General features: G+C 35.6%; 2 protein-coding genes across 3 annotated transcripts in view; both read right to left on the bottom strand.

Moving 5' to 3' along the window:
- Positions 1 to 2959: 2959 nt before the first annotated feature.
- Positions 2960 to 7252, bottom strand: LOC101743551 (probable inactive serine/threonine-protein kinase scy2). Its single transcript, XM_012692730.4, has 2 exons — positions 7098 to 7252; positions 2960 to 6691 (listed from the first exon to the last, which is right to left on the bottom strand). Exon 2 carries the CDS (start codon positions 6683 to 6685, stop codon positions 5018 to 5020), a length of 1668 nt encoding a protein of 555 aa, XP_012548184.2. The 5' UTR covers positions 6686 to 6691; positions 7098 to 7252; the 3' UTR covers positions 2960 to 5017.
- A 1485-nt stretch (positions 7253 to 8737) lies between these two features.
- LOC101736577 (alpha-tocopherol transfer protein-like) overlaps positions 8738 to 26975 on the bottom strand; it is a 29985-nt gene continuing 11747 nt past the window's right edge. Inside the window, exons 3-6 of one of the 2 annotated variants that reach the window (XM_021349744.3) lie at positions 20792 to 20888; positions 17939 to 17959; positions 13924 to 14065; positions 8738 to 12602 (exon numbers count right to left, since the gene is read on the bottom strand). In XM_021349744.3, the coding sequence (XP_021205419.1) occupies positions 12354 to 12602; positions 13924 to 14065; positions 17939 to 17959; positions 20792 to 20888 (509 nt within the window). In that variant the 3' untranslated portion in view covers positions 8738 to 12353. The remainder of the gene's footprint in view (positions 12603 to 13923; positions 14066 to 17938; positions 17960 to 20791; positions 20889 to 26975) is intronic. The other variant, XM_004928914.5, reaches the window with a different exon arrangement.

The following is a 26975-nucleotide window of genomic DNA, read 5'->3' as shown; positions in this document are numbered from 1 at the left end:
TATCGTTCCCTCACTACTGAGGATCGCGACCACATGTGATGTTCTTCCACTGTGCTCGACCGTGGGTGGTATGGACCGCATGGTACAGACTACCGCCAAGTACTTCTCTTACTAGATCTGACCATCTGGCTGGTGTTCTATTCTAGCCAACAGCATATAGCCACAGAGTATTTTAAGTCACTAAGCCACTTACTAGGTGAGATGTTAGCAAGTTCTCTCAGGTTGAGCTTACCTGTCCGGTGAAAGTAAAATAACCCCTCAAGGCTACTGGGAGGTAAAACAAACAAACCGCGACCTTAAGACGAAGTGGAATGTGAGGGTCTAATGACTAATGCAAGAAACAATCCGACATACCTAAGTTTTTTGTAATACACAGCTACAGACAGGTTGGATTAAAATGTTGATTACAACAAATGATCAGTATTTCTGTGAAAGAGTGTATATATGAGGCTGTCAGCGCAAAAGTAGCTTAAGCTTACCATAGTTAGTATGGAGGCTTGAATTTACTTTTACACTGCTTCGCAGGCAAAAACAATACGCGCCAAAATAATGTTTACAAAGCCATCTGATATCTATGGTTCAAATTAGGTATAGGCCAGTTTTGCATCAAAATTTATTTTGTTTTAAATGAGTCGTCTATTATCAAAGGTGGCAATCTGTGCATTTGGACAAAAAAATGTTACTGATATGTCAATACAGATAGATTTGAATATAATCGTCTCCTTCAAAGAATATGGTTCAAAACCTGCATTAAATAAAGGTTAATACTTAACCTGTTATTTATCTAAGATGTCGTTCAGAACAGAAGAGTTTTGTGACTGCCAATGGAATACAAAGTCAATAATTCGTTTTTCTGATTAACCAATAATTGTCCAAAAGTCACATTGCCGGCTTTGATAATAGTCGACTCAAATAATGTAAGATATGAGCACGAATATGAAAAATTGTGGGTTAAGCCACTTTTCTGCTGACGGCCTATATGACACAATTTTCTAACGCACGACAAACTTAGACGCACTTTAAGAAATTAAATTCAATTAAAAATATGAACGTACAGACCAGTATTAAAGTTCTAAGCTGAATACTTTGTTTGACCGAATATTAAGTTAGAAAAAAACTTGATATTTGTTTCGTTCGCATCAACTGTGCCAATTTACTTATATTCCTTGTTCTCGAAGTCAATTTATCTATTACGAGAATAAGTTCCACGTGCTCAAGAGATTATCCAATAAAACTGCAGACACGGTGCATCGCAGCCAAGGTCAGTCGGTACCTACGACTTTGCACACCGTGACGCCATTTTCTATTTGTGAAACATCCGGAAGATTAATACTTAAATTGTGTGAAATGAAGTCTAAGACGAAATTGGGCGAGCAGATCCGTATTAAACATTTCGTTTACAAGATCGTCTGGCCTAGAATACCTGAAATAAATAAATATTGTATACATTGTCACACATATTCATTGGTGTTTTTCCTAATATCGTTTTTGGGTCGTTGGGAAAAGAAATGGTTTTTAATGTTTAATCTAATGTTAGTTTAAGCGTTTACGTGTTCAGTGATTTTGAAAACTGTGCACCCTCTCAGTCAACACGTCGAGACGTATTATCAATGCTCTCCGAATCCTAATCATGTAGGATGCAGTAACCGTCGATGCCCTAGACATGTCCTTACGGATCCAATAACCCTTGCATTAGATGCCTTTAGCTCTAACACTAAAAGTAGGAACTCCGGTAACACTACTCGTCTAACTCAGCAAAGAGTTGTGACCTAACCTAAACATCAGCCCGCTGAGTTTCTCGCCGGATCTAAGCGGGTCGCGATTCCGATCCAGTAGTAGATTGATTCGCGAAGCAGTTGCTCTTGAGTTGTTAGGTCTCGTAGACGCTCAGGCAACTGCTTCGCAAATAAATCTACTACCGACGAAGTTGTTCTTGACACAGTGGAGCTGATTTTCCCTTGGAACCCAAAAACCTGACACTAGAGATCGAATTTACCTTGAAAAAGTTAAAGCCAAATAAATCTGCCGACAGTGATTGCGTTTTTTCTAAAGCCAATTTGATAATTTGGTGTTAGCATATTACAAACTTTACACTTTAGGCAGCGGCTTGGTTTTGTCCTTGGCATTGCTGAAGTCCATGGGCGACAGTAACCACTCACCAACAGGTGGGCCGTATGCTCAATGCCTACAAGGGCAATAACAAACAAAAAGTCGCAGTATTAGACAGATCGATTAGGATGATTCGCTCCAATAAATTCCAAAGATTTGCCTTCGTTGACCAATTTTACAACTTCGTTTTTCTCCTCAGTACTGAAGGTGGTAGCTTGGCCCTCTTCGCCGGATCTTCTCAGTGGGTCGCATATACAATCCGGTGGTAGATTCTGCGAAGCACTGCTCTTGTTAGGGCCAGTGTTAGCAACACTCCCGGTTTGAGCCCCGCGAACTTACCTACACGTTAAGGCGAAGCTGAAATAGCCTCTCAATGCTATCAGCACAGGTAGGAAAAAATACCTTTTTTATAATTTGTCAACAATTTCAGGAACACTCTATGCCCCTATGCGTATATTTATTGCTTTTTTTTCTAGCTTGTTTGGTGTAGATCTGACAAGTGCAGAGAAAACGGGCAAAAATATAGAACGTTTCTAAAATAAAAACAAAATATCTTTTTTTTTTTATAAAAAGCAGATGCAAATAATTTTACAATTCGGGTTAACAGAGGAACATGAGTACAAAACGCTATCCGCAATTCTAAACATCAGCGGCATCTAGTAGTCATTTTAAAAACTAAAATCAAAAATATGTACTGACACTCTACATTCTGGAGGATAATATTCTGCCTCGATGTTTACCTCAATAAAGATATAATCACTGTAATTTTTATTCCACTATTAAGGAATTATTATTAATTTTCCAAGTACCTACCTGACAAAAATTATACTGAGGTAAATAAAACAAAAAATTCGTAATTCCTGTTATCGATTTATTGGTAAATTTATTGAATATTAAATAACTTATTAGGTACAACACCCATTAAAAATAATTTATTGAAAAAATTCGTATTACGTATTTAAATATGTTGTTAACTTAAAATTTAAGAATAGGTCGAGAATTCTTCACAGAACATTAATTTTGGCTTTTGTTTTTTGGTGGGTTTACTTCAGTTTTATGAGATCTATTCTTGTACTTAAACTTAATTTATAAAGAATACTTATAAATTACAAAGAAAAAGAAAATAGCAGAATTTAACTTAGAAGTTTATGAAGTTAGATCTTAAAGTACGAGACAGGGGTCCGTGTACCGCTTTCGGTAGGGATTCCCAAAGTGATCCCAGGTTCCATCGATACCAACAGGTTTCCCATCGACATATACGAGAATTCATTTTGGGGTTCACGAGATCTAAATATTGACCCCTAAGACAAATTCTTACTTGAAGCTTTCAAGGTACTAGATAGGTACCTAGTTACAAGGTATTGTTTAAATCCTAAATGTATAAAAAAGTTACAAATGTTTCGGATATAATATAATTCGACGTTTAGAATTGGGTACTTGAGAATAATAAATTAAAAATAATAAACGCGAGATTAAACCATGAAGCAATTATAATTATGATTTGAAATGTTAGATTTTTTTATTTACTGCTTATACAGTACAGTATATAATATGTCTACACGATGTTACGCTGTTACCGAAACTCAAAGGTAATGTAAAGAACGAAAACGAACAGCAAATATTAATTATTCAAACCGGTGCCAACCCTGGGAAGCTTACAGCTTTATTTTCCAAATAGAAAGCGTATAGAGAAATTCCTGTTAAGACAATGAGATATCTGGAGACCGGAGTAACAGAGATTGCATCCGTGAAAGGTCATAATATATTATTTGTAAAAAAAAACCTACAATCTATAATAAATAATAAATAAATAAAAACTAGAAACAGATCACGGTCATCCAGCCCCAAATTAGGATTCCATGTATTATGGTTACCAGATACTGACATACAGCCTTGTATACATTTAAATATATACATTATATAGATAATACACAGCCAAATAAAGAACAAACAAAGCTGTTTATTACACGCATGTTTGCCCGATGTGAGAATCGAAACCACGACCCTGGGCGCAACAGTCAGGGGCGCTAATTACTGCACCACCGAGATAATAAAAATCTATACCGTAGATTGGGGGGAATCGGGACCCTTTCCAAATCCAACACAAATTTTCTATGGTTTTTCTTAGGGTAATAATACCAATAAAATTGAGATTAAAATGGTTCCGGAGGCTTAAATTTTTATATACGATGCGTTATTATTATACATCGTTCATTACAAAATATACACAAAAACTAGCTTGACCCGATTCACCTTGGCTTTGGGGTGAATCAGGTTAGATATAGGGACAATAGTTTTTCGATAGGGCTGGAACTATTTAGTTGTTAGGTTGGTAGATACCTAACTTTATGCATTTAACTGTTTAATATCTTTAATGAGTTATAAAACTTTGATGACTAAAACTATTTAACTTAAATAAAATAAAATAAAAGTATTTTTCAGTTCAACAAAGTTTAATCTAAAAAACTCAACAAAAGTATTGTGACGTCCCAGATTTGTCCCTATTCTAACTCTAGTCTCTATTCCCCACAATCTACTGTATTTTAATTTTAGTTACCTACTAGGTAAAGATTTTAATTTGCATATAATATTTTATTTTTATGAGAGCATGAGTACACAGCTATCTGCTGTTAAGTGGTTACTGGCGCTAAACATAACAGATTAAAGTGTTAAGTACGTGCTACCTTAAAAACCGCCGACTTGGTCGCTTTGCTTGTTACGAAGTGTACCAGTGACATGTCTTTTGGGCTAATATGAAGTTACGGTCTATGGGGTAGACAGAAAGAAGTGCAAGTATAATTTATAAACAACTTCAGGTCAAACATAAGGATAGATTGTGTTTTATTCGACCTAAGCTGCTGATGATGAAAGGAAGATGACTTATTCCATAATTCAGTCTTATGTAACATCACATATTTTGTTGCAAGAATTTCTTTTCATTAATACAATTCTCCAGTTCATCATGATACTTGTCTATCTTGACGTCGAACCCTGGACTCTGGATGTCCCCATCAAAACTGTTGCCGGTGATCACTTTCTCTTGATTTAAAGTTGAGTCGAAACGCACTTTTTTACCGGGAGTGTATGTTTTGTTATGTGAGAGATTACATTCATTTTTCTCTCTCAGTGGAGTGAGATTCATATTTAATTGAGTGTTCCTAAGCGTTTTTACACTTTCATATTCATGTTCATCGACATCTTCTATTTCAATTTCATCAGAGTTGTCCAAACGCAGGGCCGGATTCTCTATACCGGGCACCTCAGTTTTTTGTTTCATTTTCCTCGGCACCTCATAAGGATTCGATGTCCTATCAACCTTCTCGGTTCTGAATGTTTTTTTCAACGATTTAAAAACTTTTTTCGATAATTTATTTTTCACTTTCATTAACTGGTGTTTTATGTCTTTTCTTGCGTTCAAATCATTGTTTGATTGGCTGGTTTTATTAATGTTCATTATATCATCAGCACTGAATCGTGAAACGTTGCATCCCAATATCTTGCTTTGTTTGTTGTATGTCTCGTCTATATTTTCGTAAACTGGACTTTCTGCTCTGTAATTATCGACTTTTTCATATTCATTTCCTTCTATATTGAATCCTGATTCAGTCGAAACTGTACTATTGGTATCACTGAATAATTTCCTCGGTAATAAATTACTTTCTTGTGTTGGTATATTAAGATTCTCGTTGGTATAGTCGATTCCTGGTTGAATGTTATCGAAGAAAGGATTGCTACTTGGTACATAGCTTCCTGTGTTGAAGTTAGGAACAAGAAACGGGTTGGTATTGTTCGATGTGTGTATACGTTTCTTCTTTGTTATAATTGTTATAGTTTTAATTTCCATTATATTGCTTTCATTCAAATCGTCATCTAAGTAAAGTGATTGATTTGAAACACTCGGTGAGTCTAAAGCCAAATGATCTATAAAACTTAGACTAATGTTGTTAGTATTGTTACTACATGTTTGGCTTGTTACAGTACTTTCAATATTAGTTATATTTGATAGATTCATTACACTGGATATATCGGTGTTGGTTACGTTCTTTGGTTCTAAAACTGAAATACCAGAATCTCTATTGGAAAAATCCGATTTGGAATTTTCTTCGATTTCAAACATTCGAGTACTATCTGTGGTATTGTTAATTGTGTCTGTGGAAAGAGGCTTGGTGTTAATATTAGCATAAATTGGTTCTGAATGCATAGGCTCCATATTAATGTCTTCCGGTTTATCTATGGATGTGTTTGGTAATGATAAACTAGGTCTATCATTAATATCCATTGATTGCATTCTTAAATTATTTTTTACGTTGTTCAGTTCTCTAACTAAAAACTCATTGACCGCTGCTTTACTTATGCCCAAATCAAGGGCAGTATTCTCAAATGCGGTTATGTCACAGCTTCTTGCTCGTTTGCGTTTTTTTATGGGAACAATTTCCATCGCATTATTGCACATGGGATCTTCATTGGCAAGAAGATCCAATGCTGGGTTGAGGTACACATTCTGTGATGGAGCTGTGATCTTCCTTTTATTTAAATCTGGTATTACTTCAAACTGATTGTTGTTGACTGGTTCCATAATAAACTGGAAATAGAATAACAGCTTTTTGAAACAGTATTAAATTTATTTGTATTTTTTTTTTGCCAAATCAAATGCGGGTTCATTTATTTAATTAATCAAAGATTGTCGAGATTGTTTAACAAAATATAGTTAATATTAGAAATATCATTAGTTTTACGGTATAGAACGTCTATTATTTATAATAATTAGAATGGTATTATTTGTTTGATAGAAATACGTCGAAGTATATGTATCCCACAATATATTTAAAATGATAAACTACAAATAACTTTGTTAAAAAGAGTTGTAATTCCATAAAATTATGTTCTAAGGACAATGAAAAAGTAAATTCACCCATCCGTACGCATTTATTAGTTATTATCAGTATTAAAGCAGCGTTACACAGATTTTAGAAAAAGTAAATGTTCACCTGCAAATCTGTACATAAATCTCGTGGTAAGATAATTACGAACACAGAACATTCATATGAGAAATATGTAATTAATAAAATCAAATAAAAAGATAATTTTCATTCACAACTTTCTGTTTAAAATATTGTAAACAAAAAACTCGGCAGGTGTACAGTGACGGTTAAACTATTTTTTTTATTCGTCCATTAAGCACGCTAAGGGAACGTAGGCCATACAACGAAACCTTTTGTAACAAAGTCTGTTGTATAAGAAGTGAAATGTAAAATATAATATGTAATTGATTATAGAATGAAAGTTAACAAAATTAAATGATATGAGCATGGTGAGTTTCTGACCAGTTCTACTTAGTAGGTCGATATCGGAAACAGTGGTAGGTGCGTTCAGTAGCTGCCCTTAACATCCTGTGGGATCATTGAACTGGCGATCCATCCTAGGGAAATAGTAAGGTCATTGCTATTTTGACGATTTTATTTGATTTCCCTAACTTAGTTAGCAATGGTTTGGAGATTTATCTAACCGTTTTTTTGTTCTGTGCATTGCTTGCATACTCCGCACCTAGCGGCCGCCAGTTCAATATTTTATAGAGGGATATTTAACGATTGGTGATATTGTAGTAAATTTAACACACACCTAAATTTGTATTATTATTTATTATCATTCCAAATATCGGTATAGCATTGGCTTTCGATCCCCACGGTTCTTTTCTGAGAGATAACATATAGAGACAAAATAGTCACTGCTCCTCCAGCTTCATGACATAAGCGTTATTACTACTCTTCGCAGGATTCTAACGCGCTGATCATCTCTCGGCATTACATGTTTGAAACATTATCTCCACTATTCAAAAACATATTTTATCAATCTACTTCCCTATTATTAAAACCCATAGACGGCATAGTGTGAATGCCATCTCTTTTAAAAAGCAGATATTTAAAAAGAGTATGAGCGCCGTATTTTTTTCTACACAGTTTTGAATTTATAATTTTTACGCTTGTGATGCCTTTGAGATCCAATAAATTCTCCTTGAATGCGTAGGAATTTACAAAATGAATCACCATAGAACGTAACTTTGAATTTAGAACTCACGCACGTCACATTCGCATTCTTGGTCTTTCCCGCGCAACGCGAAAAATTAATCTGGATTAAACTGACTTTACGCGCCACTATCTTATCATACCAGAACTTTAATTAATATTATGAAGTGCTCGCTTCCCGTTCACCGCTGAATAACCATTTAAGAAGCCCTACCGCTGCAGAGGACGAGGACTTTAAGAGCATCAGGTTGGTCACGAGTTTTCTATTTTCTGATTCAGGTTATGATTTCGCATTTTGCCCGCGCGCACCAAAATGTCTCTCTTTTCAAATCGCATCGCTTCATTTTTAACCATTCCCTAATCACACACAATGTGATGTAGCTATTTACACGCTACATTATTGTTCTTCCGGAAGTAGCTGGAAAAGTTCTATGTAATGTTCAGTTCAGTCTTTGGATTTTGACATCCATACTACAGCAGACAGACCTTGGCTTGGAGCCGTCGAATATAGAATATTTGATTATTTCTTTATGTATTATAGTCAACTGAAGACTTGTATAAATAAAAAGTGGTTTTTACCATGATCAAAAATTAAAACCCACAAATTTCTTTTGTTCATTTTATTTTAATCTAAAATCACATAGCGACGGTTCCTTGAACCAAACAAATAATTTTACACCACAACAATTATCACAAATTAAGTAAAAAAAAACGTGATGGATACCTACACTTCTAATACATTGTACCTTTAGTACTAATTTAAATATATATAAGTTCTAATATAATATATAAGTTCTAATACAACCACCACCTATAGTAGTTTTTTTTTTTATTGAGACATAGATAAATAACAAGATTTATTTAGAACTAAGTGGAAAATATTTAATTTTTACCTATACGATATTAACGAAACAGCAAAGAAATATGATACAATGACTTCGGTCAGATGCGGACGGTATTTAAATTTGTTTGAATAACAACAATCATAAAAATCGAATATTACTTTTTAATAAAAAAATTTCGACTATGTATGAGTAATGCTTATCAGTACAATTATTATCATTAACAAACTTTACCGTTTTTTAAACGAATTTTATTATAACATTTTTTATTATTTAGCTAAGCGATGCAATACTTGTCATGTCAGTGATGCCAGAGCACAAAATAAACTACTTTATTCTACCATTTCACAATAATCAGGTCCCTGAGTTTTTTTTTTTGTCATACAATGTGCTACACGTTTTATGTATTTTATGTATTATATTTACTTATTTTTTTAAATAATAATATGTATTACAACAATTAAGTACTACATAATTTTCAAATAAACCAGTAAATATATTTTAAAAGTTATTTTCATAAAGGAATAGCTAATATAAATATTACTAATAGTCACCTGCCTTGTAACGTGAGGTGGAAGCTACTATAGAAATGTATACTATACTATACTATGCTGTTCAATAGAATACTACGAGTATTATTAGTAATACGGCTCTCTACTCAGACAATGTTGTGACGAATGTCTCAATAAATAAATAGATAGAATGTCATAACCCAAGCGTGTGAGTTTTAAATCGAACAGTTTTTTTTTTATTGAATTTATTACAAAGATTAATTCTTTTAGTTTGTACGTCATGGTCCTAGTTTAGTCGCTCCGTAGTGGTAATTAACATAATATTCCATTAAAGAAGAATATCATCACAAATCTCCAAACGCTAGAAGGAAGCTACACTAAGGCTGGCTGTTACTTTTTTTATTTTTCTTAGATGGGTGGACGAGCAAACAGCCCACCTGGTGTTAAGTGGTTACTGGAGCCCATAGACATCCACAATGTAAATGCGCCACCCACTTTGAGATATAAGTTCTAAGGTCTCAGTATAGTTACAACGGCTGCCCCACCCTTCAAACCGAAACACATTACGGCTTCACGGCTGAAATAGGCAGGATAGTGGTACCTACCCGTGCGGACTCACAAGAGGACCTACCACCAGTAATTACGCAAATTATAATTTTGCGGGTTTCATTTTTATTACACGATATTATTCCTTCACCGTGGAAGTAAATCGTGAACATTTGTCAAGTACGTATTTCATTAGAAAAATTGGTACCCGCCTGCGGGAATCGAACACCGATGCATCGCTTCATACGAATGCACCGGACGTCTTATCCTTTAGGCCACGACGACTTCATATTATATACCTATATTGTGTTAGTGAAATATTTTATTCGGTTTTCGCGGTTCATAGACATAACATAGAATTATTTTTACGGTTTAATATCGCGTTTCTTTATAGTCATTTCATTATCTCCGACGTTCATACGAGCACCTTACAGTTTCCGTGGACAGACGGACGACTAAATCATAAAGTAGTTTTAATTAAATAATTGAAGTGAAACTTCTAATGCGACTTCCAGCAAGGTTGCGTTAAACGTTTAACGGTCCGGTGGAGGGGGAATAGAAAGAGACAGAGCGAGAGTGAACCTGCTACAGCGCCAGCGTTAGCAACGAGTAGCATCCATTAATTCAATGAAGCATTTAAAGAATATATAATATATTTTTATTTTTCTATTTATAATTTAAAATATATATATAATATAAATGTTGAAGATGTCGCAAAATGAAGAAAACCACAATACTACACATAGAAAAAGAAGTTTCACTTCATTCACGTGCACCAAGTTTTTTTTTAAATTTAGTTTCACGTGTATCAGATGTAATTGTGTTTTTTTTTGTTATCTCCTATGTATTTCTCGTTATAAAAGAAAAAATAAATCCTAAATCGGTAAAAATAATGATGCTTAAATTAAAAATAGACAACCACCGAATTATCGACCTTATGAGATTCTCATTAATATCTAACTATGAAGATAAGTAAATTTAACACTTAGACAAGGCAAGGAAGAAGAGAGTTCAATACAAAGCGCAATAGCTATTGTTGTAGCTATTGTTGGGCGATATATATGTCACGGTAAAAGTAGATATTGCGGCAAATGTACATGGCATTTTCCGGTAAATGTGGATATTTACCTCCTCGTTTGGGTAATGTGCATTCAACTAACATTTACAATTTCAAAGAAGGGAAAATGTACATAGAATTCACAATGACCATGTCGTTTTGGTAAATGTCAGCATGACATACAAAATACGAAATCAATAAGTGACCTAACCTAACCTACGACATATTATATAATATGCAAAGAAAAGTATGTTTTGTTTGTCATTTACATTTTTTAATAAAAAATAATTTTCTTTATTAAAGCCTTTTGTATTATGTTTATTTAAATAAATATTTTTTTACTGCAACAACATTATTAATTTATTTGTACTAGAGGTCCCGCAGTAGTCGAAATTCGACTATAATTAATTGCAATTGTAAGTTTGTACACTATTATGATTGTATTTTATACTTCTATAATCACAAATTTCGCCAAGACTACACTATAAAAAATATTAACAATAAATATTAACAAAGACAAACAATATTTAATCTATTCTCAATTTGACAACAGACGTTAAGAACAAAAGTTTGACAATAAATAGTATGCATGCGTGTGTGCGTCAAATACATGGTATGTAGTGTGTGTAATGTTTTCTTTATTGATTTAATGTATATTTTATGCATTATTTTAAAAAAATATTAGCATTGTGCACTTCTTCTCTATATTCTCTATAAGTGTGGAAAATTTCATACTCCTCCGTCCGTGCAATTTTCGTAAAAAGGGATACAAAGTTTTTGCTTCACGTATTAATATATAGATTCCAACTTTTCTTAAAACATGAAGGTAAGAGTATACATTTACCAAAACGCGAAGGCAAGAGTACACATTTACCTGGAAATGTACATATACATTATATTCAGTTCACATATACCTTTTTTTATTTTTTGTATTGCTTAGTTGGGTGGCCGAGCTCACAGCCCACCTGGTGTGAAGAGATTACTGGAGCCCATAGACATCTACGACGTAAATGCGACACCCACCTTGAGATATAAGTTCTAAGATCTCAGAATAGTTACAACGGCTGCCCTAGCCTTCAAACCGAAACCGGATTACTGCTTCACGGCAAAAATAGGCAAGGTGGTGGTACCTACCTGTGCGGACTCACAAGAGGTCCTACCACCAGTAATACCTAACTTTTTGGTCAATGTGTACATTTACCGGTAAAATTGTACATTTCCCAAGAGCGTACATTTACCGTAACATATACAAAACATTGTCAAATTAATCTATCTCTAGATTCTTGAAGGCTTTCTCCATCGCCTTCTCCCGTTTCTTGTCGGGCAGAGCGGCGATTCTCTGTTCCTCTTCAGCCTTGAAGTACGGCTCTAGGAGCTGGAGTTGCTGCATGCATTTCTTGTGCAGAGTCTGGGTGTCGGGAAGCGTTCCTCCGTGGTCCGGTGGCAGGGACGACCTGGGTATTGCCGTTTCGTAAAACGATTCCAGGTCTTCGGTTTTGTTGTGGAATTTTATCTGGAAGTAAATAATATGAGCGCGTTCAATGGCTTTATTTGTTAGTCCGCAACTATCTGACTGATTCTGAGACAATTTTTTTGGATTAATTTTTATTTGCACTGGCCGGGAATAGTCTAATTAAATGCACTTAAAAATATACGGGGTCTTAAAAAAGCAATTCCCAAGCTGAAACTAGAATAAACCACAATTCAAAAATAAACTTAGCTCCATTGTATTATATATTATATGATATGATATTATATATTATATTATTATATGATGTATATGTTTTTTAAATGTTTCAAATAACAAAAACGAGTAGATTTTATCAATAACGCACTTTAACAAAGAAAACACCTGAAAAGGATAGTTCATTTTAAACGTTGTTGATGTCTATGGACCCCGGTAACCACTCAAAATATCAGGTGGGTCGTCAGCCAGCCATTATGGTAATAAAAAAAACATTATAGAAGCCATTCATAAACACGAGTTAGGTGCTTATTAGAAAAATCGGTACTTGTGGGATTTCAACACCGCTATAGTCTCATCGCTAGATACAAGACATCTTATCTTTTAGATCACGACTTCCAGACAACTTGTTTTCCTATCAGCAATCACTCTATTTTCAGATTTGAATACACCCTGTATATTGTATATTGGAACGATACTAGCGATGCTATTCGCGTTTTAATAGCGTTAAACCAAGAGGATCGTCAGCTTGTCCACCTATTATGATAATAATAAAAAAAACATTATAGAAGCCATTCGTAAACACGAGTTGAGTGCTTATTATAATAGAAAAATCGGTACTTGTGGGATTTAAACACCGCTATAGTCTCATCGCCAGATATAAGGCATCTTATCCTTTAGATCACGACTTCCAGACGACTTATGTTTTCCTATCAGCAATCACTCTTTTTTCAGAATATGAATACACTCTGTATATACATTATATCGCCTTTTCGCATTAAAAGTGTACAATTTCCAAAAATATTCGAAATTGAGTTAATATAAATACTGTCAAAAGAGCGTAGCTTAGTTATAGTTTTTTTTTAGTTTACCTATGTTTTGACTACTATTAACAAAATTAATACATCATTTAATCTTACTTTAAAATACAGATAATGTAACTAGTAAAAAAAAAAAAATAATGTTGCAAAGATGATTAATATTAAAGATATTAATTACATGTTTAAACCTTTAAAACACTCCCCTGTAAAATTAGTATGTTTGAGATTACACAGTATTAATGCAAGGAGACGATATTAGAACAATTACTGCGTTGTAATATCGTTAGTTTCTCACTAAGAAACGCGCGGTCAATGTCGATTGCACTTACCATATCAAAAAACTTTTTGTCCATAAACGGCCTGATCAACAATATGAGTTTATCCAAAACGGGTTCGGTGTTCAGAACGTGGATAGCCCGCATACGGACCGGGACGCCTTCCTGAATGTAATTGAAGAATTTACGCAGCGACCTGGAATTGTTTTGCAAATAATTGTAAATAGACATGTCTTAAGAAAAACCGATTTCAAAAAAAAACAAATTAATATACACTAAAATAAAACAATAATCATCGAAATCGGTTGGCGTGATATTGAGTTATGGTGTTATTCATCTATTTGTCGCGCACGTACTTAATGCAAATTTAAGACTTATATGGTTTTCTCATGGATACCATTATCAGAACTGGACCAAATTGAAATGGGACCATACGGGAAGCGTCAGCTTTTTAATAAAAAAAGAATCATCAAAATCGATTCATCCAGTCAGAAGTTATGAGGTAACAAACATAAAAAAAAAACATACAGACGAATTGAGAACCTCCGCCTTTTTTGAAGTCGGTTAACAACGATATGTTGGTATTACGTTTTTGGGAATTGTGTTATTGAAAAATTAAAGAACGGACGGTTAGCGTGGTATTGACATGTGATGTGTAGACAGGAGATGCATGTGACTAGGAGATGTATGGAAATGGTAGGACAAGGTAGAGGGGGAAGGCGTCGACTGAAGAAGACATGGATGGAGTGTGTGAATGACGATATGAGCGAGAGAGAGAGGAGTTGAGATGACGGCTGATATATTGTTTCTTTTTCTTTTTTTTTTATTGCTTAGATGGATGGACGAGCTCACACCTGGTGTTAAGTGGTTACTGTAGGAGTTACACATTGAGATATAAGTTCTAAGATCTCAGTATAGTTAGAACGGCTGCCCCACTCTTCAAACCGAAACGCATTACTGCTTTACGGCAGAAATAGGCAGGGCGGTGATACCTACCCGCGCCAACTCACAAGAAGCCCTACCACCAGTAAAATGGGTGAAGAGAATGGAATAGAATAATTCGTTGTGCTGACCCCACCTAGTGGGATCAGGTGGAGACAAAGAAGATGTTTTTGGGAATTTGGTAAAACGAAGAATTTGGCTTATACTGGATTGGCATTACAATCTAATCGATTGGTGATAGTTTACGTTTAGTAGCATTTACGTTTTTGATGTCTATGGGGAATCACTTAACACAGTGTAGTCCGTGAGCTCATTCACTATTCTAAGCAATCGAAAACAATTTTGCCAGGGACATGTTTTCAATAGTGGAAACAGCGGCTATACAAAAAAGCCACAACATCGAAAATTTTGATTAAAATTATCGTCATCGGAACCATGTCCATCCTGTGGAATCAAAAAGGTCTAGATTTGCATTTAAGGACGTTAATTTTAGTTCTAATTATATTCGAAAGAAGCTTCCTCTAAGCTTTGAGAAATTTTCGAAATCGCGCGCCCCTTGGCTTTGAAAACGAGCAAAGACAAAAAGAAAAAGGAAAAATAGGTAAATTATTTTATAAATTCACAACTATGCTTCTACCATGAAACTATAAAATTTTAACGGTACCTATTACAATTAATTTATTCTAAAACAAATTATTCTAAAAAAAAAAAATTAAAATTTCCATATTTGAATAAATAAAACCATTACGATGTAGTTTTTTAAATATTCCAAAACAACATGTAATTTAATGTATAAGAAGTATCAAATTAAAAATCAGGTTTTTTAAAATCCAGTTTGTAATACAACTGTTTACTGAATAGTATCATTACATTTTATAGAAAGCGTATATATAATAATCGAAGAGATGTCACTGTAAATACGTATACATATTACCTAGTCAGGTCATAAATTCTGTCACACGTTTAATATAAAATTATTGAAACAAGTTTATTCATTATGTAACCATTCATATACCAAAATGAACTTAACAAAACATAGATTCTTATGACACTAAAGTTTATTCAAAATGACCTCCGTGATTTTGAATACAGGCCTTCAACCTGCGCGGCCAGTCGTCTATCGCAGCACGAACGAGGTCCATGTCAATATCGGCGGCTGCCTTAATCAAGGATGTCTTGAGTGACTCCAAATTGGGATGAGGCTTTGAGCACGCCTTTTCCTCCAAGTGTTGCCATATCTTGTAATCTAACAGATTCAAATCTGGACTGGAGGAGGGTCAGTCTTCGTGCCGGATGAAGTCGATTTCACGCGCCGCCAGCCAGTCTTGTGTGCTCTTCGCTCTATGAGCTGGCGCCGAATCTTGTTGGAATACCCAGTGCCTGTTATTGAACATGGTATGAGAAACAGGTTCCACAAGGTTCGTCAGGACTGTATTTTGATACACAACTGCATTCGTTTTTACACCTTTCTCACAAAAATGTACCTCTGTTAAGCCCCAATAAGAAACTCCCAACCATACCATGAGCGAGGATGAAAAATGACCTCGTTGGACACGCGGAATACGGTTGCTCGCTTCTTCACTACTGTGTGCGTACACCTTATCATTTTGTTTGTTGTAGCTCTCTTCTACGGTAAAAATTTTTTCATCCGAAAAAAGAATTTCCCGATATTTTTTTCCCGCGTACCGCTTCAGCAAAGCGCGGCATCTCTTCAGTCTCAGGTCCATTAGACGAGCATTCAAACGATGTCCTGTTTTTCTTCGATATGCCCGAAGCCCTAAGTCTTCATTTAACACCCTTTTCACCGTGGTTCTGCTTAACCCCATCTGAAGGGCCAACAGTTTCTGCTCACGTTTGGGATATATTTGAATTCGCGCCTTCACAGCTTTTATCACTGCTGGAGTCCTAACAGACCGAGGGCGACCACTTCTTGACCTGTCATCTACACTAGAGTCTTCATTGTATCATTTGATGGTACGATAAACGAATCTTTTGGTTATATTCAAATTTTTCAGTATGTTAAAAATTTGAATTGGCGCGTAACCGCAACGATGCAACGCAATAACTGCAACCCGGTCTTCTTTAAGCGTCCACTCTATATTTAAAAATGAGTAAAATTCTAAAAAGTATACATTTTTATTTTCATGAACAATTCGAAATTCGAATTCAATAAACTTTTTTGTGGCCAGCATTCTAAAAGAAAGTTTTTACTGTGTGACAATACTTATGACCTGACTAGTTATTATATAAATTTATACAGTTTAAAATAACATACTCATTATGAAAATTAAAAAAGAACAATCTAGAATTTAGTTACAAATTTTTCTCATTTAAATCTACAAAGAAACTTGAAACTCATATATTATATGGTTTTATCTTATTTTTAATACATTAATTTTATATTACCCAGAGAATATAGACAAGCTTACCCAACACCTGACTATAGTCATTGTTAGGGGCACAGTGAAAATGCTTGCTACAATCCACTAAGGAATTCAAGCTACATTGTGAGGACGTTTCCTACTGTTGCGTGATGAGGTAATACTAAGTTAGTGCTTTTAAAATAGATTAAACCATAAAACAGATTCTGGGTCATGCGTTTATACGTAAGATTTTTTATTTTTTTATTGCTTAGATGTGTGGACGAGCTCACAGCCCACCTGGTGTTAAGTGGTTTCTGGAGCCCATAGACATCAACAACGTAAATGCGCCACACACCTTGAGATATAGTTCTATGGTCTCAGTATAATCACAACGGCTGCCCCACCCTTCAAACCGAAACGCATTACTGCTTCACGGCAGAAATAGGCGGGGCGGTGGTACCTACCCGTGCGGACTCACAAGAGGTCCTACCACCTGTAATTACGCAAATTATAATTTTGCGGGTTTGATTTTTATTGCACGATGTTATTCCTTCACCGTGGAAGTCAATCGTGAACATTTGTCGAGTACGTATTTCATTAGAAAAATTGGTACCCGCCTGCAGGATTCGAACAACGGTGCATCGCTCGATACGAATGCACCGGACGTCTTATCCTTTAGGCCACGACGACTAAGATTAATGTATGTGAACTAGAATTTTCGAATGAAATAAACACGACAACTAAAAAACAATACCATATTTTACCTTTTTCTTTCCTTTTGACAGCTAAGAGATTTTGAGAAAAAATAGTTAAAAATATGATTTAAAATTTAATTACTTTACTAGTACTAAATGTATACACTAGCAGCGCATTAACGCACCTTTTTTGGGAGAATTGAATTAATTTGAAATGGATACCACGAGGGCGGAATGTTAGGGAAATCACCAACATAAGAAGTGTGGTCAGGTTTAATGTGTTAATTATTTTTTATTTTTTTTATTGCTTAGACGGGTGGACGAGCTCACAGCCCACCTGGTGTTAAGTGGTTACTGGAGCCCATAGACATCTACAACGTAAATGCGCCACCCACCAAATTTCTACTGGTACATTGGTATGGTGGCGATTTATCACGAACTAGCGACCCGCCCTCGCTTCGCTTCGGAAACTGTAATTTATTATTGATTTCTCCACTATTCAATGGGTGATATTATACATAATATAAACTTTCCTCTTCAATCGCTCTATCTATTAAAAAAAACCGCATCAAAATCCGTTGCGTAGTTTTAAAGATTTAAACATACATATGGATATAGGGACAGAGAAAGCGACTTTGTTTTATACTATGTAGTGAAGAAAGGTTAAGTTAAGCTTAATCCAACGAACGGGAGTATTTACAGCTTTTGTGAAGAATGTAAAGAAGGTGGTCACTCTTTATTTTCCCCTACTTATACGTTGGTAGCCTAAGAGGCTATTCCAGCTACGCCCGGACGGGTTGGTGAGCTCACGGGCTCAACCTGAGAGAATTTACTAACACTAGCCCTAGCAAGAGCAGTAGATTATGTATAAGCCGCGCCAATAAAGAAACGAATCGAAAATGGCGTCTATGTACCTGCACTGACAGATGGTAGGGTCAACAAATAAAAAAAGAAAGATACAAAGAAAAAGTTGTTTATTGCAAAAAAATATAAAAAAACAAATGTGAATGTACTTTACTTTGGTGCCCTGGCAGAGGGGGAGGTGTCTCATCTGGGATGCAACAAAAATATAATAATATATATTTACTAATTATTTATTTATTTGATATTTTGATATATGATATGAATAAATATTCAGAACTGATATTTTTTTTGCATGCAGTACGCGCCGTGTGCGACTAAAGACAGCAATAGTTTAGAGTGAGAGCGCATGATCGCCGCCGCCATTTTAGATTCGTTTATTTGCGCGGTTTATACACGTATAAACGCGGCCAGGTATCAGAACAATCGTTTGAAGGACATATCGTGGTGCTAGGATAACAAACTTAGATTCTTCCAGAGGTTCCAAAGGGTTTAGGTAAACTTATGTTGGTATGAATACAAAATTTTACCAAAAATATAAACCGACTTCAACAAAATAAAAAAGAACATCATGAATATAATCGAATTCAATTAAATACGAATTATTGAGGCTAACTCAAAATTACCGGTCAAATCTTGATAAAATTTATTGAGACCACCAGTTTTGAATTAAAAAAGGAATCATCAAAATTGGTTCGCATAGAAAAAAGTTCTGAGGTAACACACAAGAAAATAGTCTAATGAAGAACCTCCTCTGGTTTTGAAGTCGATTAAATTTGGAATACACAATAGAACGCGGTTGTTTCAAAAGACAACAACTCAATGTTTTTAATTGATCTTCAAAATTATCTTAACTCTTTCAAATAGCTTACCACCACCCTGCCTATTACCGCCGTGAAGCAGTAATGCGTTTCGGTTTGAAGTGTGGGGCAGCCGTTGTACTGTAAGACCTTAGAACTTATATCTCAAGGTAGGTGGCGGCACTTACATTATACATGTCTATGGGCTCCGGTAACCACTTAACGTCAGGTGGGCCGTCATTCACCGACCTAAGCAATAAAAAAATCTGAACTTTTCTGTTATGATATTTCTTCTAAAATTTAAACTTTAATTAGCTCTACTGTAAAGTTGCAAAAAAGTCTCTTAAGCCAAAAATAGTCTTTCACTTCTCGATATAATAGTCATACTAGAGTAGACGATCCCGAAAACTAAATAATCTATATATTAATACGTGAAGCAAAAACTTTGTATCTCTTTTTACGAAAATTGCGCGGACGGAGGAGTATGAAATTTTCCACACTTATAAAGAATATAGAGAAGAAGTGCACAAAGCTAATATTTTTTTTAAATAATGCTTAAAAGATACATTAAATCAATAAAGAAAACCTTACACACACTACATACCATGTATTTGACGCACACACGCATGCATACTATTTATTGTCAAACTTTTGTTCTTGACGTCTGTTGTCAAATTGAGAATAGATTCTCTATAAGCACCTGTCATTTTTTTTAAAACTTTGACATTGGCAAAATCAATGCCAAAGGCGTTGGAGCCAAATTATCTAAAAGAAGGAGGAGGAATGTTGTTTGTCTTTGTTAATATTTTTTATAGTGTAGTCTTGGCGAAATTTGTGATTATAAAAGTATAAAATACAATCATAATAGTGTACAAACTTACAATTCCAATTAATTATAATCGAATTTCGACTACTGCGGGACCTCTAGTATATATTAATGTACATGAATAAAGATATTCGGTTGTTAAGTGAATCATAAATACTTGTTTAGTCAGTTTTTTTCTGTGAACCAGATTCTTAGAGCCATGGCCGCGGGTCTCACGCAAAATCGTGAGCAGCTGACTTTTGATGTGTACAATAAATAAACATATTGAGTAAATTAGTGAAATTTAATTTCTCAGTGTTCTTTTTATATGGTACTTTGACGTTATAGGGATAATAAATCTTATTATATCTCACGATACGACGATAAATCTTATTATATCTCACTTATAAGGGTATGCCACTGGAAACAATATACTAAATTAAATAACATACTTACAATAAACTAATTCTCGTTATGTGTCCAAAACGTACACCGCGCATGTCGAATAGAAATATAAAACCAGGTGATGGACCTCTTTTGTAAAGGCAGGCATCTGAAAATGATGACGATAATTTTATATAAAGCTCGCAACATCTATATACCTTCTGCCCACTGAGTTTCTCTTCGGATCTTCTCAGTGGGTCGAGTTTCCGATCCGGTGGTAGATTCTGCGAAGCACTGCTCTTGCTAGGGCCAGTGTAGCAACACTCCGGTTTGAGCCCCGTGAGCTCACCTACATGTTAGGGCGAAGCTGAAATAGCCTCTCAAGGCTATCAGCATAGGTAGGCTAAAAATATTACCTCTAATATACTTTTAATACATATACATACATATAATATACCTATAATACATCTATAATAACAATGGTATAATAACAATGATTATAATAATAATAATAATGGCGACATTGTTATTTTTATCACAAAAATTCAATATAATTACCTTAAATGTTATTATAGCACTCAAATTATGTTGATAACATTTTAAAATCATACGCCATACGACATTAAAGTGTGATAAGGATAATGTTTATTCAATATTAATAGGGGTTAAAGTGAGGGAGGGTGATGGGAGAGATGTGCTCCGCACTAAACGCTTCACTCTCCCCCCTTTGCCTTTTCATGAGTTCTGTCTCATGCGAAGCTTGGATGTGGGTTGTTGAGCGACAGGAGGTTTTAGTCAGTTCGACTCCGACATGTCCCGCCCTCCATCCGCAGTGGAAGGCGGAAGTCCGGCAAATTCCTCTTGACCAAAAAAAGGGGGATTTAAAGTATGAAATTGGCGATTTGTACTGAAAAATTGAAATTCGTATAGGACCATTAATTACGCAAATTATAATTTTTGCGGGTTAGATTTTACACGATGTTATTCCTTCACCGTGGAAGTCGATCGAGAATAAAGGTAACCCTAATAGGATGTTATTTTCTTTGTCTAGGCTTTAATAGTTTGCGGTTGTAGAGAAGAGCAGTAATTTATTGAGAGTCCACTTATATGTGTTACTTAGTTCAACCTTCACCCGGTTAAGAAACAAACCAAGAGGCAACATTGTCATCTTTTTACGATTTAAAACACATTAACGGCTCATAAAATACCCGGTGATGATAAGAATTACATGTTTTTAACATTTAACAAGTTTTTTTTTTCTTTTATTGCGTTAATGTGTAGCCGAGCTCACAGTCCACCTGGTGTTAAGTGGTTACCGAAGCTCATTAATTTTGGCCAAAATACAAGCTCTGGAATGAGTTCTCCTCCACGATGTTCCCTGAGCGTTGCCAAGTAGTGTTATACGCTGTTCTCTGTGCTTAGTGCGAGTTTTTTAACGGTCTCGATAGCGTAAAAGTTAACTCAAATTTGTATGGAGCTGGAACGTTTGCCTACGTTTACCGCTAGGGGCGCTGTTCCAACTTCATACAAATTTAAGTTAACTTTAACGCGATCGAGAACGTTAAAGAGACAATAAAAAATTTGTTGCACTATTCACGAATCCCTAAACTACTTTTGGCTCCAAAAAACCTTGAGAGCGGTTCGGACATTGAAAAATCAATTTAATATATGCTTTATGGACAATCACAGAGGTCGAATATTTTCAAAATTAATAAAAACCATAGTGATCTGTGACGCAAGGATATAAAAAAAAAACTTCACACAAGTATGTGTATGATTAATGTTAATGAATAAAACAGGTTAATATAAATTGTATTATCTAAGCAAATAATCTTCTTGGAAAACTTTATGCTTAATTATAATATTAACGGTTATTCCTTAAACTATGAATATTATTAGATTATAATGATGTGATGACCAAATCGGGGCTAAAATCTTCAAGCGGGTTTTCGAATTTTCAGAATAATATATCGCTTCTTTTTTTTTATTGCTTAGCTGGGTGGACGAGCTCACAGCCCACCTGGTCTTAAGTGGTTACTGGAGCCCATAGACATCTACAACTTAAATGCGCCACCCACCTTGAGATATAGGTTCTAAGATCTCAGTATAGTTACAACGGCTGCCCCACCCTTCAAACCGAAACGCATTACTGCTTCACGGCAGAAATAGGCAGGGTGGTGGTACCTACCCGAGCGGATTCACAAGAGGTCCTACCACCACGCGAAAGGTTATTTCGTTTAAGCGACATTTCGCTTAAAACGCGACATTTCTCTTTGTAATTAAAGATCCGTTTTATTTGGTATTATCATTAACGCTTCGACGTTTTTAATTGAACTTCAATTAAGTTTAATCCGTACATATTTTTTCTAATTTAAGCCTTAAATCGCTCTCGTATAAAGCTGCAAAAAGTCACTTAAACTAAATAGCCTTTCACCCCTCGATATGGTTCCAAGATAAAGGGGTGACATCGAGCAATTAAAAACAAATTCGTCATACGTATTTGTGTTATCTCCGTTTGATTTGACTTGGCTCAAGCGATTTTTTTTAACTAAATAAACTCCTGACTTCGTTTTTATATATGTACCTAGCGACCCGCCGCGACCTCGCTTCGCTTCGGAAACTGTAATTTATTATTAATTTCTCCACTATTTAATGGATGTTATTATACATATAAACCTTCCTCTTCAATCACTCTATCTATTAAAAAAAACCGCATCAAAATCCGTTGCGTAGTTTTAAAGATTTAAGCATACATAGGGACAAATCGTCGTGAAGTCGAATCGATGAAGTCGTCGTGGCCTAAAGGATAAGACGTCCGGTGCATTCGTGTTGAAGCGATGCACCGGTGTTCGAATCCCGCAGGCGGGTACCAATTTTTCTAATGAAATATGTACTCAACAAATGTTCACGATTGACTTCCACGGTGAAGGAATAACATCGTGTAATAAAAATCAAACCCGCAAAATTATAATTTGCGTAATTACTGGTGGTAGGACCTCTTGTGAGTCCGCGCAGATAGGTACCACCGCCCTGCTTATTTCTGCCGTGAAGCAGTAATGCGTTTCGGTTTGAAGGGTGGGGGTAGCCGTTGTAACTATACTGAGACTTTAGAACTTGTATCTCAAGGTGGGTGGCGCGTCTACGTTGTAGACGTATATGGGCTCCAGTAACCACTTAACATCAGGTGGGCTGTGAGCTCGTCCACCCATCTAAGCAATAAAAAAAAAAAAAAAAAAAAAACAAACAGATATAGGGACAGAGAAAGCGACTTTGTTTTATACTATGTAGTGATTATGTTATAAAATGTCTCGCGTTTTTAACCGACTTCAAAAAAAGAGAAGGTTCTCAATTCGACTGTATGTTTTTTTATGTTTGTTACCTCATAACTTTTAGCTGGGTGAATCGATTTTGATGATTCTTTTTTTATTAGAAAGCTGTCGCTTCCCGTGTGGTCCTTTTAGTCCCGTTCTGATAACAGTATACCTAAGAAAACCATGTAAGTCTTAAATTTGCATTAAGTACGTGCGCGACAAATAGATGAATAACTCAATATCACGCCAACCGATTTCGATTATTACTGTTTTTAGTATATATTAATTTGTTTCGGAATATCTTTTTTTTCTATTTGAAGTCCGTTTTTGTTAAAGCATTTCTATTTACAATTATTATTAAATTAATTGACATAATTGACATTTTTACTGGTGGTAGGACCGCTTGTGAGTCCGCGCGGGTAGGTACCACCGCCTTGCCTATTTCTGCCGTGAAGCAGTAATTCGTTTCGGTTTGAAGGGTGGGGCAGCCGTTGTAACTATACTGAGATCTTAGAACTTATATCTCAAGGTGGGTGGCGCATTTACGTTGTAGATGTCCATGGGCTCCAGTAACCACTTAACACCAGGTGGGCTGTGAGCTCGTCCACGCATCTAAGCAATAAAAGAATAAAAAATGCTTCGCGACAAAAATAGGCAACGATCTTGGTACCCACCCGTATGAGCTCACAATAATGTCCTACCACAAATAAAAATCCACCAACCAATCTTAATCACCAGCTATGGTACCTACATAACGGAACGCTGTAAGTTGCTTCAGCGTGGTATGCCACGTAACGCTTCAAAACTCCCATTGTAAATTATTTTATATATTATATCTTCAAATATTACAAACCGGTTCTTAATTATTTCCGTACAAAAGGCTTAATTAAAAAAAAAGGGGCAAACTCAATAACACATTCAAGAACATGTTTTTTGTTAGTACCTAAGTATTTGATTATTCTAATTTTTACCATATATCATGTTACAAATAATATTAAAGACAAACAATATTATTCTATTCTCAATTTGACTACGAACTTTAAAATAAACAAAAGAGCGATAAACAAAACAAAACAAAAATATATGCGTGTGTGTGTCAAATACATGGCAGTGTATGTAATGCTTTATTTATTGATTTGAATGTATTTTTATGCATAATTTAAAAAATATTTGCATTCTGCCCTCCTTCTCTATATTCTCTATAAGTGCGAGAAATTTCATACTCCTTCGTCCGCGCAATTTTCTTAAAAAAGGTACAGCTTTTGCTTTACGTATTAATATTCATACGCCGGTAAGAGTAACGCCATCTATCGCCGAATAGTCGAACGAATATCGAAGGTTCTAGTAGCACCTAGAACGCTCGAGAAGTACAACGCCATCTGTTGTTAGATAGCAGAAGCACAATACTCGAAATGAGTGAAATATTCTCGATAATTCTCGGGATGTGGTATCTGCTATAAAAGCGTTGCGGAGATATTACGCAGTTAGTTAGTAATCGGAACTACTCGAAGCGAAACAGCGAAAGGATCACCCGAAGCGAAGCGGAAGAAGCTAATTGAGAATTTTAAAGTGTTCTAAGCGTTAATACAGATTTAATATACACTTCGGTAGATTTTTTTATTTATCCCGTACCCCAGCGCGTAACAATATATAGGTAAATTAATAAGGATCGTGATTTTGTTTCCCACATCGACACATAGATTCGTTTTCTGTTCTACTCGTATAAATAAATGTATATAAGTCAAAATAAAGGATCAGATAACTGCGCTCACTGGACTCTCTGTTACCAACGCCCTGAGAGAAGCCGAAAACCGAAGCAAATGGAAGCTGAGGGTACAAAGAGCCACGAAGGGCTTTCAAGGACACGACCTTCAGCAATAAAGTATTCGACTAAGAAGAAGAAAGAAGTGGTTCAAGGCCAAATGACGTTGTGTGATGTGTTTCCTATCACGTAGAAAGGAAGCCACCTGACTACGTCGGAAATTTGGCACTACTGCTCGACCACCCCGGTCGGAGACCTAGAGGTAGACCCAAGACAAGGTAGAAGGATGTAGTGCTGAAGGACAAAAGGGAATGCAATGTTGCTGACGAGGATGTCGAAGACAGAGCGAATTGGAGAAGTACAGTAAGGAAACCTGTCCCCACCACCATGTGGGTTAAATAACTGGGAAGAGAGATCAATTATTGCTCCAGGAAGGCGATAAACCTCTTTGGTGTGGACCAAAAGCAACGGCTTAACACCGTAACTATCAACGAAGTACGCAATATCTACGTTCGAGATTGTATCGGCGGTGGCGAGTCAGCTCGTCGACCTTGTCACTCGCTAACTAACTCAGCATTAACATTCACCACAGTTTTAATTACTTACAGTGAATTCACATAGTTCATTGTCGATATACGAATTAAATACAAAAGGTAATATCACACATACAAATTAAGAATGTATACGGATTTTTTTTTACTGCTTAGATGGGTGGACGAGCTCACAGCCCACCTGGTGTTAAGTGGTTACTGGAGCCCATAGACATCCACAACGTAAATGCGCCACCCACCTTGAGATATAAGTTCTAAGGTCTCAGTATAGTTACAACGGTTACCCCACCCTTCAAACCGAAACGCATTACTGCTTCACGGCAGAATTAGGCAGGGTGGTGGTACCTACCCGTGCGGACTCACAAGAGGTCCTACCACCAATAAGTTGTCACTATATTATCCCCGACGTTTCTAATGCTTCACTTTCGTGACCGAAAAGTAGTTTTGATTATAATTCGTGGCATATTTTGTAATGTTGTTAGGTAATCGAATCATCAAAACGAACCAGCGGCCCGTAGTAATGTTAATAATACGAAGATTGCCTCTGAGCAGCTTTCATAGTTGTCGACCTTCGATCTTGACAGTGATGTTGTAGTCAAGTGACCACAGTCATAAATTTATTGGAGTCAGTT

This window comes from Bombyx mori, chromosome 16 (assembly GCF_030269925.1).
Source record: "Bombyx mori chromosome 16, ASM3026992v2".
Taxonomy (NCBI): domain Eukaryota; kingdom Metazoa; phylum Arthropoda; class Insecta; order Lepidoptera; family Bombycidae; genus Bombyx; species Bombyx mori.
Note: the sequence above shows the minus strand (reverse complement) of the source record. Positions and strands in the feature narration are given on the sequence as shown.